Genomic DNA, 12,263 nt, shown 5'->3' with positions numbered 1-12,263 from the left:
GAAGCTAAAGAAAAAACAATTCCAAGAAGGATATTTCAAAAGGAAGAGAGGGAGAGAAGAAGTGAAAAGGGAAAGAAGAGATTATTAGATATCTCTGACCAAGGAAAGAAGTTCTACACTTCTGTCAGGAGAGTGAGGGAGATAAATGGAAACAAAGAAAACAACAAAAAAGGAAATTATCCCATCTAGGAAAAAAAAAGTTGTATAAAAAGGAAATATAATCATACCAAGTTCTGTGTAAATAATATTTACATAATCATAGTGATAGAAATACTGCTTTAACTACCCAAAAAAATGGTAGCAGAAGTAGATATGGGAGAAGGGTAGACTTCCATAAAAGGAAGTCAATAATCATCTAAAATTGCAAAATCAATAAATAGCAATAGGAGCATAATATTTTAAAGGAGGCAGGTAAAGCGAAGAAGAAAAACATTATCTATAGTGACTGTTTGGCTTTTAGAAGACAAGTATCCAGGGATGGGGAAGGTGGGGCAGCCAACAGCTGTTTATCTATTACAAGTCTTCCGCGATTCCCTAAATTTCAACTAGTTCACACATTATTTTGTAGTTAAAAACTAGAAGGGGATTATGTCCCTTTGGACTCCATGATTTTAAAACAGCACCTCCCCAACCCCACCAATTTATTTTTCTCCATGATACTGACTTTTCAAAGTGAAAAGACCAGTTGACTTATAGAATATCTCACATTCTGTATTCATCTGGTTTTTTTCTTCATGCTGTTATTTAACTTGTTCTGCTATTCCCTGCATTTAGTGTAAACTAAACGTTCGGCTAAAAGGATTGATTAGATTCAACATAAACAATTTTACTTCATACTGCATTTCACCAGGAGGCACATAATGCCAGGCTGTCTGACTACAAGTGATGCCATATTTGATAACTTGATTAAAGGTGATGGCAGTCAGACTTCAACTTTATAAAGGTAAATTTCCCCTTTGAAATTACAAAAAAATAAAAAATAGTTGCTGGGGTAATACTATGTACCATGCAAATCTCCTTTTCCCATCAATCTTTAACCTGCTTCTAGTACCACTAATGACTGCATGAACAATTATTTCACAGTGGGTTGCAAAACTGGTGACTTCTATCATTCATTTCACAAAAAATAAAAATTTCCTTGAAAAGAAAAGAGAGAGGGAGAACAGAAGAAAAGGAGAAGAGAAAAAGAAACAGCAAAGAGAAAAAGAAAAAGCACGAGGAGGACTTCTTGTCTAAATATCTGATTTTCAAATAAGGAAACTAATGACCAGAGAAGTTAAGTGACTCGGCTGAAATCACACAAGCTTAGAAACACGTCCACTTCTTTTACGTTCAGTGCTCTTTCATGTGATATTATTAACTTCTCCAGATGTAAAATTTATAATATACAATAGATTTTAAAAGAGTGATTAAAGGAACGCTTGTTGCCTGACTTCCAAAGAGAAAATACAAATCCGATTTGCATACAACTAAATGATCCAATAGAATGTTATATAAATTTCTATTTAAACACAAGCCTAGTTAAGAATTATGTATATTCATTCCTCAAAAAGTTAAAAATAGAACTACTATATGATCCAGCAATTCCACTTCCGGTTATACATCCAAAGAAAATATATCACTAACTTGAAAAGATATCTGCACCTCCATGTTCACTGTAGCATTATTTACAACAGCCAAGACATAGAAACAACCTAAGTGTCCACCAACAGATGAATGGACAAAGAAAATGTGGTATATGTATATATATGTGTGTGTGTATATATATGTATATATATACGTATATGTATGTATATGGAATACTATTATGGAATATATGTTATGTATATGGAACACTATTCAGCCATAAAAAAAGAAGAAAATCCTGCCATTTACAACAACATGGATGGACCGTGAGGGCATTATGCTAAGTGAAATAAGTCAGACAGAGAAAGACAAATACTGTATGATCTCACTTATATGTGGAATCTAATTTAAAAAAAACAAAACACCAAACTCACAGAAAAAAAGATTAGATTTGTGGTTACTAGATGCAGCGGTTAGGGAGAGGAGGAACTGGAGGTAGGTGGTCAAAAGATACAAACTTCCAATTATAAGATAAATAAGGACTAGGGATGTAATGTATAACATGATGACTATAGTTAAAAACTGCTGTATGTTATATTTGAAAGTTGAGGAAGAGTAAATCCTAAAAGTTCTCATTACAAGGGAAAAACTTTTTTTTTCTTTTTTTGGGATCTGTATGAGATAATGGATGTTAACTAAACTTATCACAGTAATCACTTCAGAATATATGTAAGTAAAGTCATTATTGTATACACCTTAAACTTATACAGTATGTCATGTTAATAGTATCTCAATAAAACTGAAAGAAAAAAATAATAAATGACTTATATCAATACATTACTACTTAAAAGGATTACTAAAGGTAAGGGCCAAGAACAATTCATAGAAGAAATACAACTAGTGCATAAATATGAAAAACGCTTAATTAGAAACATGACTTGAAGAGATATCACTGTCTATTCACTTAAAAAAATATTTTTTGCTGTTGTGATGGTATTTTTGTTTTTTAATTGATAATTAATTATCAAGACTGACAAAAGTATAGTGACTTCCTGTATACTGTGAGAAAAACAAAAGTTTATCTCTAGGCAACAGGTTTGCAGATGATTTCAATTTCTTCTTTATATTTTTTCCAAGATTATTATATATATTCCAAGAATTCTCTATAATGAACACTCACGGAAGCAACGTTCTCATTTTCACTGTTAGAATAAAGACACAACAGTAAGACTGGCACACGGTGGATTCTTACCCGTATCCTCTTTGTGGCAGACATTCTAATATGTCATAGCAAAGAGAGAGCTGGTCAGTTCGCTCACAGGTATAGATGCACTCTAGTGCTACTGCCATCAGTTGGTCCTGATCAGGAATAATTTTTTGCTGCAGCTAGAGAAAATAAAGCATGCTGTACTAAATGTCAATAGATTTACAGTCAGTTTTTCCATATCCCAGCACCACTGTCAATAGAATATTAAACAATGCAATTAATCAGCTGCAGGAACAAATCTTGATTTTTCTTTCACTTACAGACTTTTGGGATCTTTAATAATTCTAAATGAAATCATATTTTAATTACAGAATCAGCTAGAAAAGATAATTTGTACCCATAAGCTCTGCATCTGCTGAAAACAGATTCTTCAATTTATGACCCATTCAAGATAAAGTATATAGAAGAAACACAGTGAATTAAAAAGGCAATTCATTAAAAACAACAAATTTTTTGTTTTTCAATTACAAAAACATATAAAATTCCTTAAGTAACGTTCAGAGATGTTTGAACTTACTATTTTTCAATATGCATTATATATTAGTCATTTAACTAAACAGTATTGACATTCTATTCAAAAGAAGTTGCATTGTAATACAGTAATATTCAAATCACAGAACATACACCATATTTCTGATGCAGAAAGATGGTTACTTTAGGTCACCTTCTATATAGGATACACTGTTTCCCACTGCAAATGAGATTCCCATTTTTTGAGCATTTTCTGGGATATAAAAATAACAAATTTGTGTCTTATTTTTCTCATCTATAAAACTGGATATTAACATCTTGCTAATAGCATTGTTGTCAGCATTAAATAAATTAATACATGTAGAATGCTTGTATTATTACCAGTATAGAAATGAAAATGGAAGTTCCAAACTATTTTCTTAGAGCCCTTTTCAACAACAAAATAAGTTGAAGATAATTTCCATAATAAAGATCTATTGGTTTTCAACATTTTAGTAGAAACTCACAAAACAGATAGGAAAGTCATGAAGAGAAGTTGCCGAACAAAGGCATTTTCTCAGTAGAAAAATCATATCAATGGATGGAAAGAAGAAACATTCAAGGTTACCACGGAAATAAAGTTTCCTAAAGTAGCTGGGTTAAAGGATTTATATACATTTCTTCAAGGTATTAATAAAAATATATATCATTAATTTGACATCAACATTTGACAAAGAGTTACCCAAGGTTGCAGAGACAAACTGGTGAAATAGGGACAACCCGGCACAACAAAAGGACTATTAAAAATTAATAAAAACAGCTAACTTTTCCTGATTTCTTATTGTGTGCCAGGTACTGTTCCTAAGTGCTTTACACGCATTAATTCATTAATTCATAAATTCCATTTTGAGGATTTATGAATTAATAAATATAAGACACAAATTTGTTATTTTTATATCCCAGAAAATGCTCAAAAAATGGGAATCTGATTTGCAATGGGAAACAGGGTATCCTATATAGAAAGTGACCTAAACCCTGTAAGGTTAGTACTAGCACTATTTCTATTTTACAAAAAGGGGGAACTGAGGCACTGAGAGGACAAACAACTTGCTCAAGGCACAGAGCTGGTCATGGTCCAGCCAGGATTCAAATGCAGGCAACCAGCTCCAGAGCGTAGGCTAAGCAACACGGGCTCGCACAACCCTGCAGAAGAACTGCACATATAGGAAGAATGGAAGAGACCGAGAAAACATGGTAACAAACAACTCGTATATGGTAAGAAAGCATATGAGGAAGATGAAAAAACTGAAACCGGTTTCAGTCAGGGAACAATTTGGGAAACCAGCTGAAACAGAAGCCAAAGTCCCTGATGTTTTCCTTGTTCTTCCTGCTTCCTGTCTTTCCCTCCCTGAGACATTAAAGTGTCACTTGCAAGTTAAATGTTCTCGAGTCCATATTTGATCACATATGTTCAAAACCTTCTGATGAAAACCCTTTAGCCGTCCTTCAATGTGAAAGGTAAAGAATAAACTTTTTGCCTTCCACCCAAGCTCCTTCATGGCCTTGTGCCAATCCACTTTTCTGGTCCTATAAACCACTACCTTTTTACACAAAGTTTTAGTTAATTCAAGTTAAATAACTTGACTTTATCTAAAAATGTATTAGTTTGATTGTGTCTCCTTGTCTTATTCTACTCCCACCTAGAAAGTCTTCTTGAGGAAATTACTCTTGCCCTATCTAAAACCTCCCTAATAATCCAGTTTTATCTCCACTTGGCTTTGACTTCAGTTGGACTTTCCCAGATTTCTACAGTCTCTTGCATATGCTCAATAAATGCTGGTCCAATGAATAAATCCTCACACTACTCTCATACATAGGTCCTTTTTCCTCTCTGCATTCCTATGGTACCTTTTTGTTCTCTTCCTATGCCACTCAGCATATCTTTCTTAATATAACGTATTGTGTACATGAATCATAACAATCAAATCTTTAAGACACTTTTCATTCTTGCCCTGTTAGACTCTCTACAAGATGTTTAACTTCATATAGTGTAAGACACACTTCTTATTTCCATCATTCCTGTCCTAATATCCCAGTGGTGACTACTAAACCATCATTTACCTCATCTCAAGCTAAGAGAAGAGAGCCCATCTAGGACTTTCCAAGAAGCCAATGAAATAAGTCCTCCCACTATGAGCAGCAGATTATCTTCCATATTGCATATCAAGGTAAAACATAAGAAAGTCATAATTAAAAAAAAAAAAAGTCTTAAAATTATGCACTATAGACATCTAGAAAAAGAACAACAGATGATAAGATAGGATGCACAGAAAACCCCAGAGAATCAAGAAATTAGTGAAGTAGCAGAATACAAAATTATACAAAAGCAACAGCTTTCATATACACAAACAGTAAACAGAGTAATTAGAGGAAATGAGGGTAAAGAAATCTCCATTTATGATATAAACAAAGAAAATTAAATGCTTAGGAATAAATTCAACAAGAAATGTACAACACCTATATGAGGAAAAATTTTAAACACTCCTGAAATACAGTGAGAAAGATATGAACAAATAGAATGATATCTCTATTCTTGAAGAGGGTAGCTAAACATTATACTCAAGTTCTGAAAGAAAAACAAACATACAAGAAGAGCCAGAAAAAAAAAAAAAACTGGGGAAAAAAAAACACAACAGAATACTACCCTTACCAGACTTTAAAAACACACGATAAAATCTCTATAATTAAAACAGTGTGATACTAGTGCATGGACAGACAAACAGACCAGTAATACAATACAGAAACTCTAGAATTAGACCCAAAACAAATGGAAATTTGCTATATGACAAAGGTGGCATCCCAGATCACTCAGGTAAAGATAAATTTCTTAATAAACGGTACTGGGACAACAAGTAGCCATTTGGGAAATCATAAATTTAGATCCATATCTCACACCATGTAAAAGAAGAAACTCCAAATAGGTTAGGGATCTAAACACAAAAATAAAACCATGCAAGTACTAGAAGAAACCATGAGTGATTTCTTTTTTAACCTTGTAGTAAGAAAAGGCTTCCTCACCATGGCTCAAAATATGCAAGCAATAAAAAAAAAAAAAAAGATTGATTAACTTGACCACACAAAAACAAAATGTAAGAAATTTTGCCTGACACAATACACCAGAAACAAAATCAAAAGACAACCTACCAACTGGGAGAAATATTCACCATATATACCACAGAAAAAGGGCTAATTACACTAACATATACGAATTTCCAAAAATTAAGGCACAAAGGAACAAAAATCCAAGTGAAAATGGAAACAAGGCAGGAATAGACAATTCACAAAAAAGATAATGCCTCTCAAATATATGAGAAAATGTTCAAATTCACTCATAATTAGAGAAGTGTAAATTAAAACAAACTGAAATACCATTTTTCACCTATCACACTGGCAAAATTTTAAATATGACAACAAATTCTGTTTGCAAAGTTGTGGAGAAACAGGTAGGCTCATACAATGCTGGTGGAAAGGTAAACTGGAACAACTCCTGTGAAAAGAAATCTGGCAATACCAACACAACCCTGCCTTTAGACCCAGGAAATCCCTTGTAGGAATATACCTTGAAGATATACCAATAACACAAAAACAAATATGAACAAGGTTATTCATTGTAGCACTGTTTTTAACTGCAAAATACTGGGAATAACATAGAAAACTAGTTAGACTGGGTAACTGAATTTTTAATTTTATTATATTTTAATTTATATAGCCACATGTGGCTAGCAGCTACCATACTGAACAGCACAATTCCAGAGGCATGTTTCAATTTCCTAAGGAGTGTGGGCCAAAAGTAGGCAAGCAGGAAATTGCAGTCAAGAGCGTAAAGTGTTAAGTAGATGTTCCCATTTATCCCATTATAGTCAAGGATCTACAAGGAGAAGGGCCTACTAAGTATCCAATGTTTCCAATTCAGACCCCTGAAGGACCACACCCTAGGAATATGGGAGAACTGGAAACAGTCTTTTTGAAACGTGAAACAGCTCAAGCCCTGATCAGATTAAAGTGATCTTCACGACTAAGAGAACAGTGGGAATAGCAAAGCAAGACTGGGAATTATTTGCAACACACATAACTGACTTTCCATCAGAATCACTGGATAAACTGTCAAATGCATACTCCAGAAGCCTACCCCCCAAATTCTAATCCGTTACATCTGAGTTGGGCCTAGAAAACTGTATTTTTCTTTTAAATCCACATCGTCATGATGCACAGATACATTCAAAAAATACTAGTATAGAAGACAGAGAACAATATGAGAAGGCAGAATATTTTATTCCCAAGTCATCTCTATCCAGACTTGCCCAAGTTTCTTAACAAGTTTCAGTCTCAAAAGGGGGATTCAAGCAAAGAGCAATGGCTTAAAATCAGGATGTTTAAAAGAGAGGAAGCCTTTGAAGCACATGAGATCATTAAAAAGACAAATTTGTATTTGTATCATTGTTCCCAATTATTTACTCCCCTTTTCCTAAGAGAGGATTATTCTTCCTTGCTCCGTTAACGTCAGGCTTGGCCACAAACTTCCTTTGGCCTATGAAATGTGAGAAGTAAATTGAGACACTTTGAGCTAAGCTTTAAGAGTCACTGTGTGGTTCTACTTCGTTCTTTTTCCTGTGCCACAAGTTAGAAAAGAGGACTGCTCTTTCAGCCTCAGTCCTGAAAGGAATAAGACATGGAAGGCAGCAGAAGCCCAACCACAGCCTATATGACACTGGTGAGAAATGAATGTTTGCTGTTGTAAGCTACTAAGATTAGGAGGTCATTTGTTAATGCAGCATAACTTAGCCTAAGCTGTCTGATACAGAAATCATTGCTGTTGTTATGTTATTAAAAATACTTTGTGCATGATTTATGGCAAATCCAAGGTATATTCATTATGTAAATGGTCAAATAAAATAAAATAAAGACAATGCTCCAAGCACAATACTAGTAAAGCAAAACAATGTAATCAAGTGATCTAAAGCATCATAATGAAACCCAGTTTCAATCATCCATTCATCTGCTCTGCCAAAATTTACTGAGCACTTGCTCTCTACAAGGCACTGTGCTAGTCCCTGGTAATACAGAGATACATGAGACATAGAGAACATATACAGGAAACAAAGGGAGGGAGACACAAACATATGAGCAAACAATTACAAAACAGTGTGATACAGGTTACTGAAGAGGCAGGTAGAAGCCCTGTCATAGCACAGGTATGTCATGGAAGGTTTCACAGTAGAGGAACTCTTAGACAGCAGGATCTTGAAGGATAGGTGGGTATTTGTCAAATGAAGGAAAGGGGGGCTGACCATCCCAAACAAAGGAAGCAACCTATTAAAACACAAACAGGCAAGAAAGAACCTAATAGGGTGAAGAGGTGAATGAACTAGCGCATTCATGGAGGGAAATGAGGCTGAAGAGGCAAACGAGAAGCAGACAGCCAAGAACCTTCCAAGCCACTCTAGAGAGCCCAACGTTTACCCCGTAGGCAATGGTAAGCCACTGGAGATTTTCCATAGATCACGACATGATCAAACTTGTGTCATGGAAAGATAACATTGATAGAATTATAGAGGCTGGATTGGAAAGGAAGAACCCAGAAACACCATTGTTCTCTGCTTTGATGTTTACATATTTCAAGAAAGGCAAATGGCTATGTTTTATTCAAAAGGCACATGTTAAATTGCCAAGTAAAAACAACAAAAAGCTGACTACATACAAAGGATTTACAATACTTTGTAAGGAAGAAGTATCACAAACAAGATTACCAGAAAGAATTTAAAGTCACTTCTTTCTTCCTCATAAAACATTCATATTCAATCCATCCTGTTTCTCACATAGTATTCTGCTGTCATAAGCAACCCACCCTTGGCTCATAGTAAACCGCCACAAATTTAAAATCAGAATACTAAGCGGAAACTGCTTATGAGAAGATGGAAAATTTTAAATAGCCAATGATCAGATATATTTCTGACAGACAACTATTCCAGAAACCAAAAAAAGTGTCAGGTTAACTAAACAATGGTTTCCTTTTTATCTTGATTACACTGGTCTATGACCATATACCTTAGAGGACTTCAGATTGCTAACAAAGGCCAGGGTAAGGAACAACACTCAATTAGAATTTAGGATTAGAACAGGCCTTAAATGGCTTCTGCTGGAATCCCAATCTAATGCTTTGAATCTCACTACAAAGTCAGTGTCTCGAGTGACTATGCCATCCTGCTTGAGTCCCCTCCCATGGAAAGAAAGCCACTATGTCTTGAAACAGCATGTTAGATCTACAGCTAAATTAAGAGGTTATTTACTTTGTAAAAGTACGCTACACTTAACAACTGACTTACCACCAGCAAATCTAAACAACTATCTGAACCCTACAGAAATACAGAGCTATAGGGACGGCCCTGCGGCTTAGCGGTTAAGTGCACGCGCTCCACTACTGATGGCCCGGGTTCGGATCCCTGGCGTGCACCGACGCACTGCTTCTCTGGCCATGCTGAGGCCGCGTCCCACATACAGCAACTAGAAGGATGTGCAACTATGACATACAACTATCTACTGGGGCTTTGGGGAAAAAAAAAAAAAGGAGGAGGATTGGCAATAGATGTTAGCTCAGAGCTGGTCTTCCTCAGCAAAAAGAGGAAGATTAGCATGAATGTTAGCTCAGGGCTGATCTTCCTCAAAAAAAAATAAATAAATAAATACAGAGCTATAAATATAGTAGTCTTTTTTTGTGTGTGTGTGTGAGGAGGACTAGCCCTGAGCTAACATCGGATGCCAATCCTCCTCCCTTTTTTTTTTCCTTGAGGAAGATTGGCCCTGAGCTAACACCTGTGCCCATCTTCCTCTACTTTATATGGGATGCTGCCACAGCATGGCTCGCCAAGCAGTGCATGGGCGCACCCGGGATCCAAACCTGCAAACCCCGGGCCGCAGAAGCAGAGCGCGTGCACTTAACCGCTTGTGCCACCGGGCCGGCCCCTAAATACAGTAGTCTTAAGCAGATATAAGACTTATTAAGAATTATAAGATCTTCTATGAGATCCTAAAGATTTCATAAATATTTTGAAGGTCCTCAAGGGTAGATCCTTTCTTCTTTTCTTGGTGTTACAGTAAAGCACAACAGTTAAGAACACAGCGGTGAAATTAGAGTATCTATGCTTGAACCCGAGTTCCACTCCTTACTGTATGATCCTGAGCTTGCCTAACCACTCTGTATCACAATCTTCTCTTCCTGCAATATTAATACAATAAAAATATCTACCTCATAGGATTGCTGTAGGATTAAATGAGTTAGCACTTGTAAAGCGCCTATTTATAGTAAGAATTCAATACCTATCAAGTATTAGAATTTTTGGTATTGCCAGTTTCCAAAATGTAGTAGAGAGTCAACAAATTTTGGAGTAAAGCAATCAAAATAAACATAATTTTATAAACTTCCAAAAAATGTTTGGACTGAACTGCTGTAACATTTTTAAAGAAAAAAATGACAACCATTTCCTTTTCTGTTTAAAGGGAAATTACTTGCAAAGTCCATTTTATAAAACATTGATAAATAAAACCCAATTATGTAGGGGAAAAGTGTAGAGATTTTTAAGAAGTTAGAGTTTCTACTTACATCTGGTTTGGAATGCTGAAATATCTTCAGGGGAAATTTTAAGTCTCCCTTAGCCAAAGTCACTAAATATTCTTTTAATAGTTCATTAGCCACACCAGGAGACTGTTTCTCACATCGATGAAGAAAGGGAACCATCCATTGGTAAGCACTTGTCACATACTTGTCCTCAGAACACTGAAAATATAATTAACCAAAACAAACACATTAAATTAAATATCTGATTATACCAGACAAGTTCTAAAGCTCACAGATAATCAGATTGATGTTAAACAGTGAAAGTCCAACATTTTCTAAAACACTTACTCTGGTTCACCCCTCACAAGGAGACTGAGAGATAGCAGGAGAGTCTCCTTCTGCCTGGGGCTAGGAGAGGTAACAGCACAAGACTGCAGCCCATCTCTTCAGCACCATGATCACTCTGGAGTCCCTCACAGCCTAAGCCCAGTTCTGGAACACAAATATGCTGCTACCACTACTCGGTCGTGAGGTCTTCCAGAGCAAAGGGAGGTTTCACCCCAAAAGTGTGTGTGTGTGCGTGTGTGTGTGTGTGTGTGTGTAAAAAGAGTCAGAGAAAGAGACCACAGATCAACAGAAAGTGTGAAACAGAAAAAAGCAGAGAGAAAGAGACAGAGAAGCATGAAGAAGCTCTAGAAATAAGCCACTTGAGAAGAGTCTCATCTATAGAATCCTAGATTCTCTCCCTTCCGTTTCCTCTTCGTCTATTTCGTTTTGCTCCTTTACATCTACCTTCACAAAACTCCAAATGACACACATAATTTTATTCATTATCCCTAAAATTACACAACCTCTTCTCTTAATTACCCCAGGAGATACACCTAAATCTCTTAAGAGGAGTCTTACATATAACATGGATCAATTTTTGTGGGTTGGATTACCAGGAAAAGAAATTAGTAAGAGAAAGGAAAGGTAGGGACAGAAGGAGAGAGAAAAGGGGATTTATAAGAGGGAGAAAGATGATGAGAAAGAGAGGGAAAGAGAAAAGAAGATGAAAAAGACAGTATGAGAGAGAGAGAGAGAAGAATCAAGGGAGACGAGAAAACATATCAGGCAGCTGTGACTCCATCTCTTATCTGGCCCATTCAAACCAGGCTGCCAAAGAGCAAAAGACTAAAAAGAGCATTGTTCGGCAGCTAGCACCTCCTTGGCCCATCATTCTCATCTCAAAGGTGTCTCTCTTAGTAGAAACCAGGTCCTAACTTTGAGGAGTGTACTTTCTCGCGAGGGTGACCCAAGCAAAATCTAAGAATGGCTGGGAAAATTCTGCTAAACATACTAACCCTGAAGCCAAGACGTTTTCTTCAC

The 12,263-nt window shown here is 35.9% G+C and overlaps 1 protein-coding gene across 2 annotated transcripts in view; it reads right to left on the bottom strand.

Moving 5' to 3' along the window:
- The window catches only part of NBAS (NBAS subunit of NRZ tethering complex), a 331,461-nt gene that overhangs the window by 182,022 nt on the left and 137,176 nt on the right, over nucleotides 1–12,263 (bottom strand). For both annotated transcript variants that reach the window (XM_087437126.1, XM_087437127.1), the window contains 2 exons: nucleotides 10,941–11,114; nucleotides 2,819–2,952 (listed from right to left, as the gene is read on the bottom strand). In XM_087437126.1, coding sequence (XP_087293252.1) covers nucleotides 2,819–2,952; nucleotides 10,941–11,114 — 308 coding nt within the window. The remainder of the gene's footprint in view (nucleotides 1–2,818; nucleotides 2,953–10,940; nucleotides 11,115–12,263) is intronic.

The sequence above is a fragment of the Ceratotherium simum genome, chromosome 11 (genome assembly GCF_057802395.1).
Source record: "Ceratotherium simum simum isolate JZ-2026a chromosome 11, ASM5780239v1, whole genome shotgun sequence".
Lineage (NCBI taxonomy): Eukaryota > Metazoa > Chordata > Mammalia > Perissodactyla > Rhinocerotidae > Ceratotherium > Ceratotherium simum.
The sequence above is the reverse complement of the archived record's forward strand: the minus strand, read 5'-3'. Positions and strand labels throughout refer to the sequence as shown.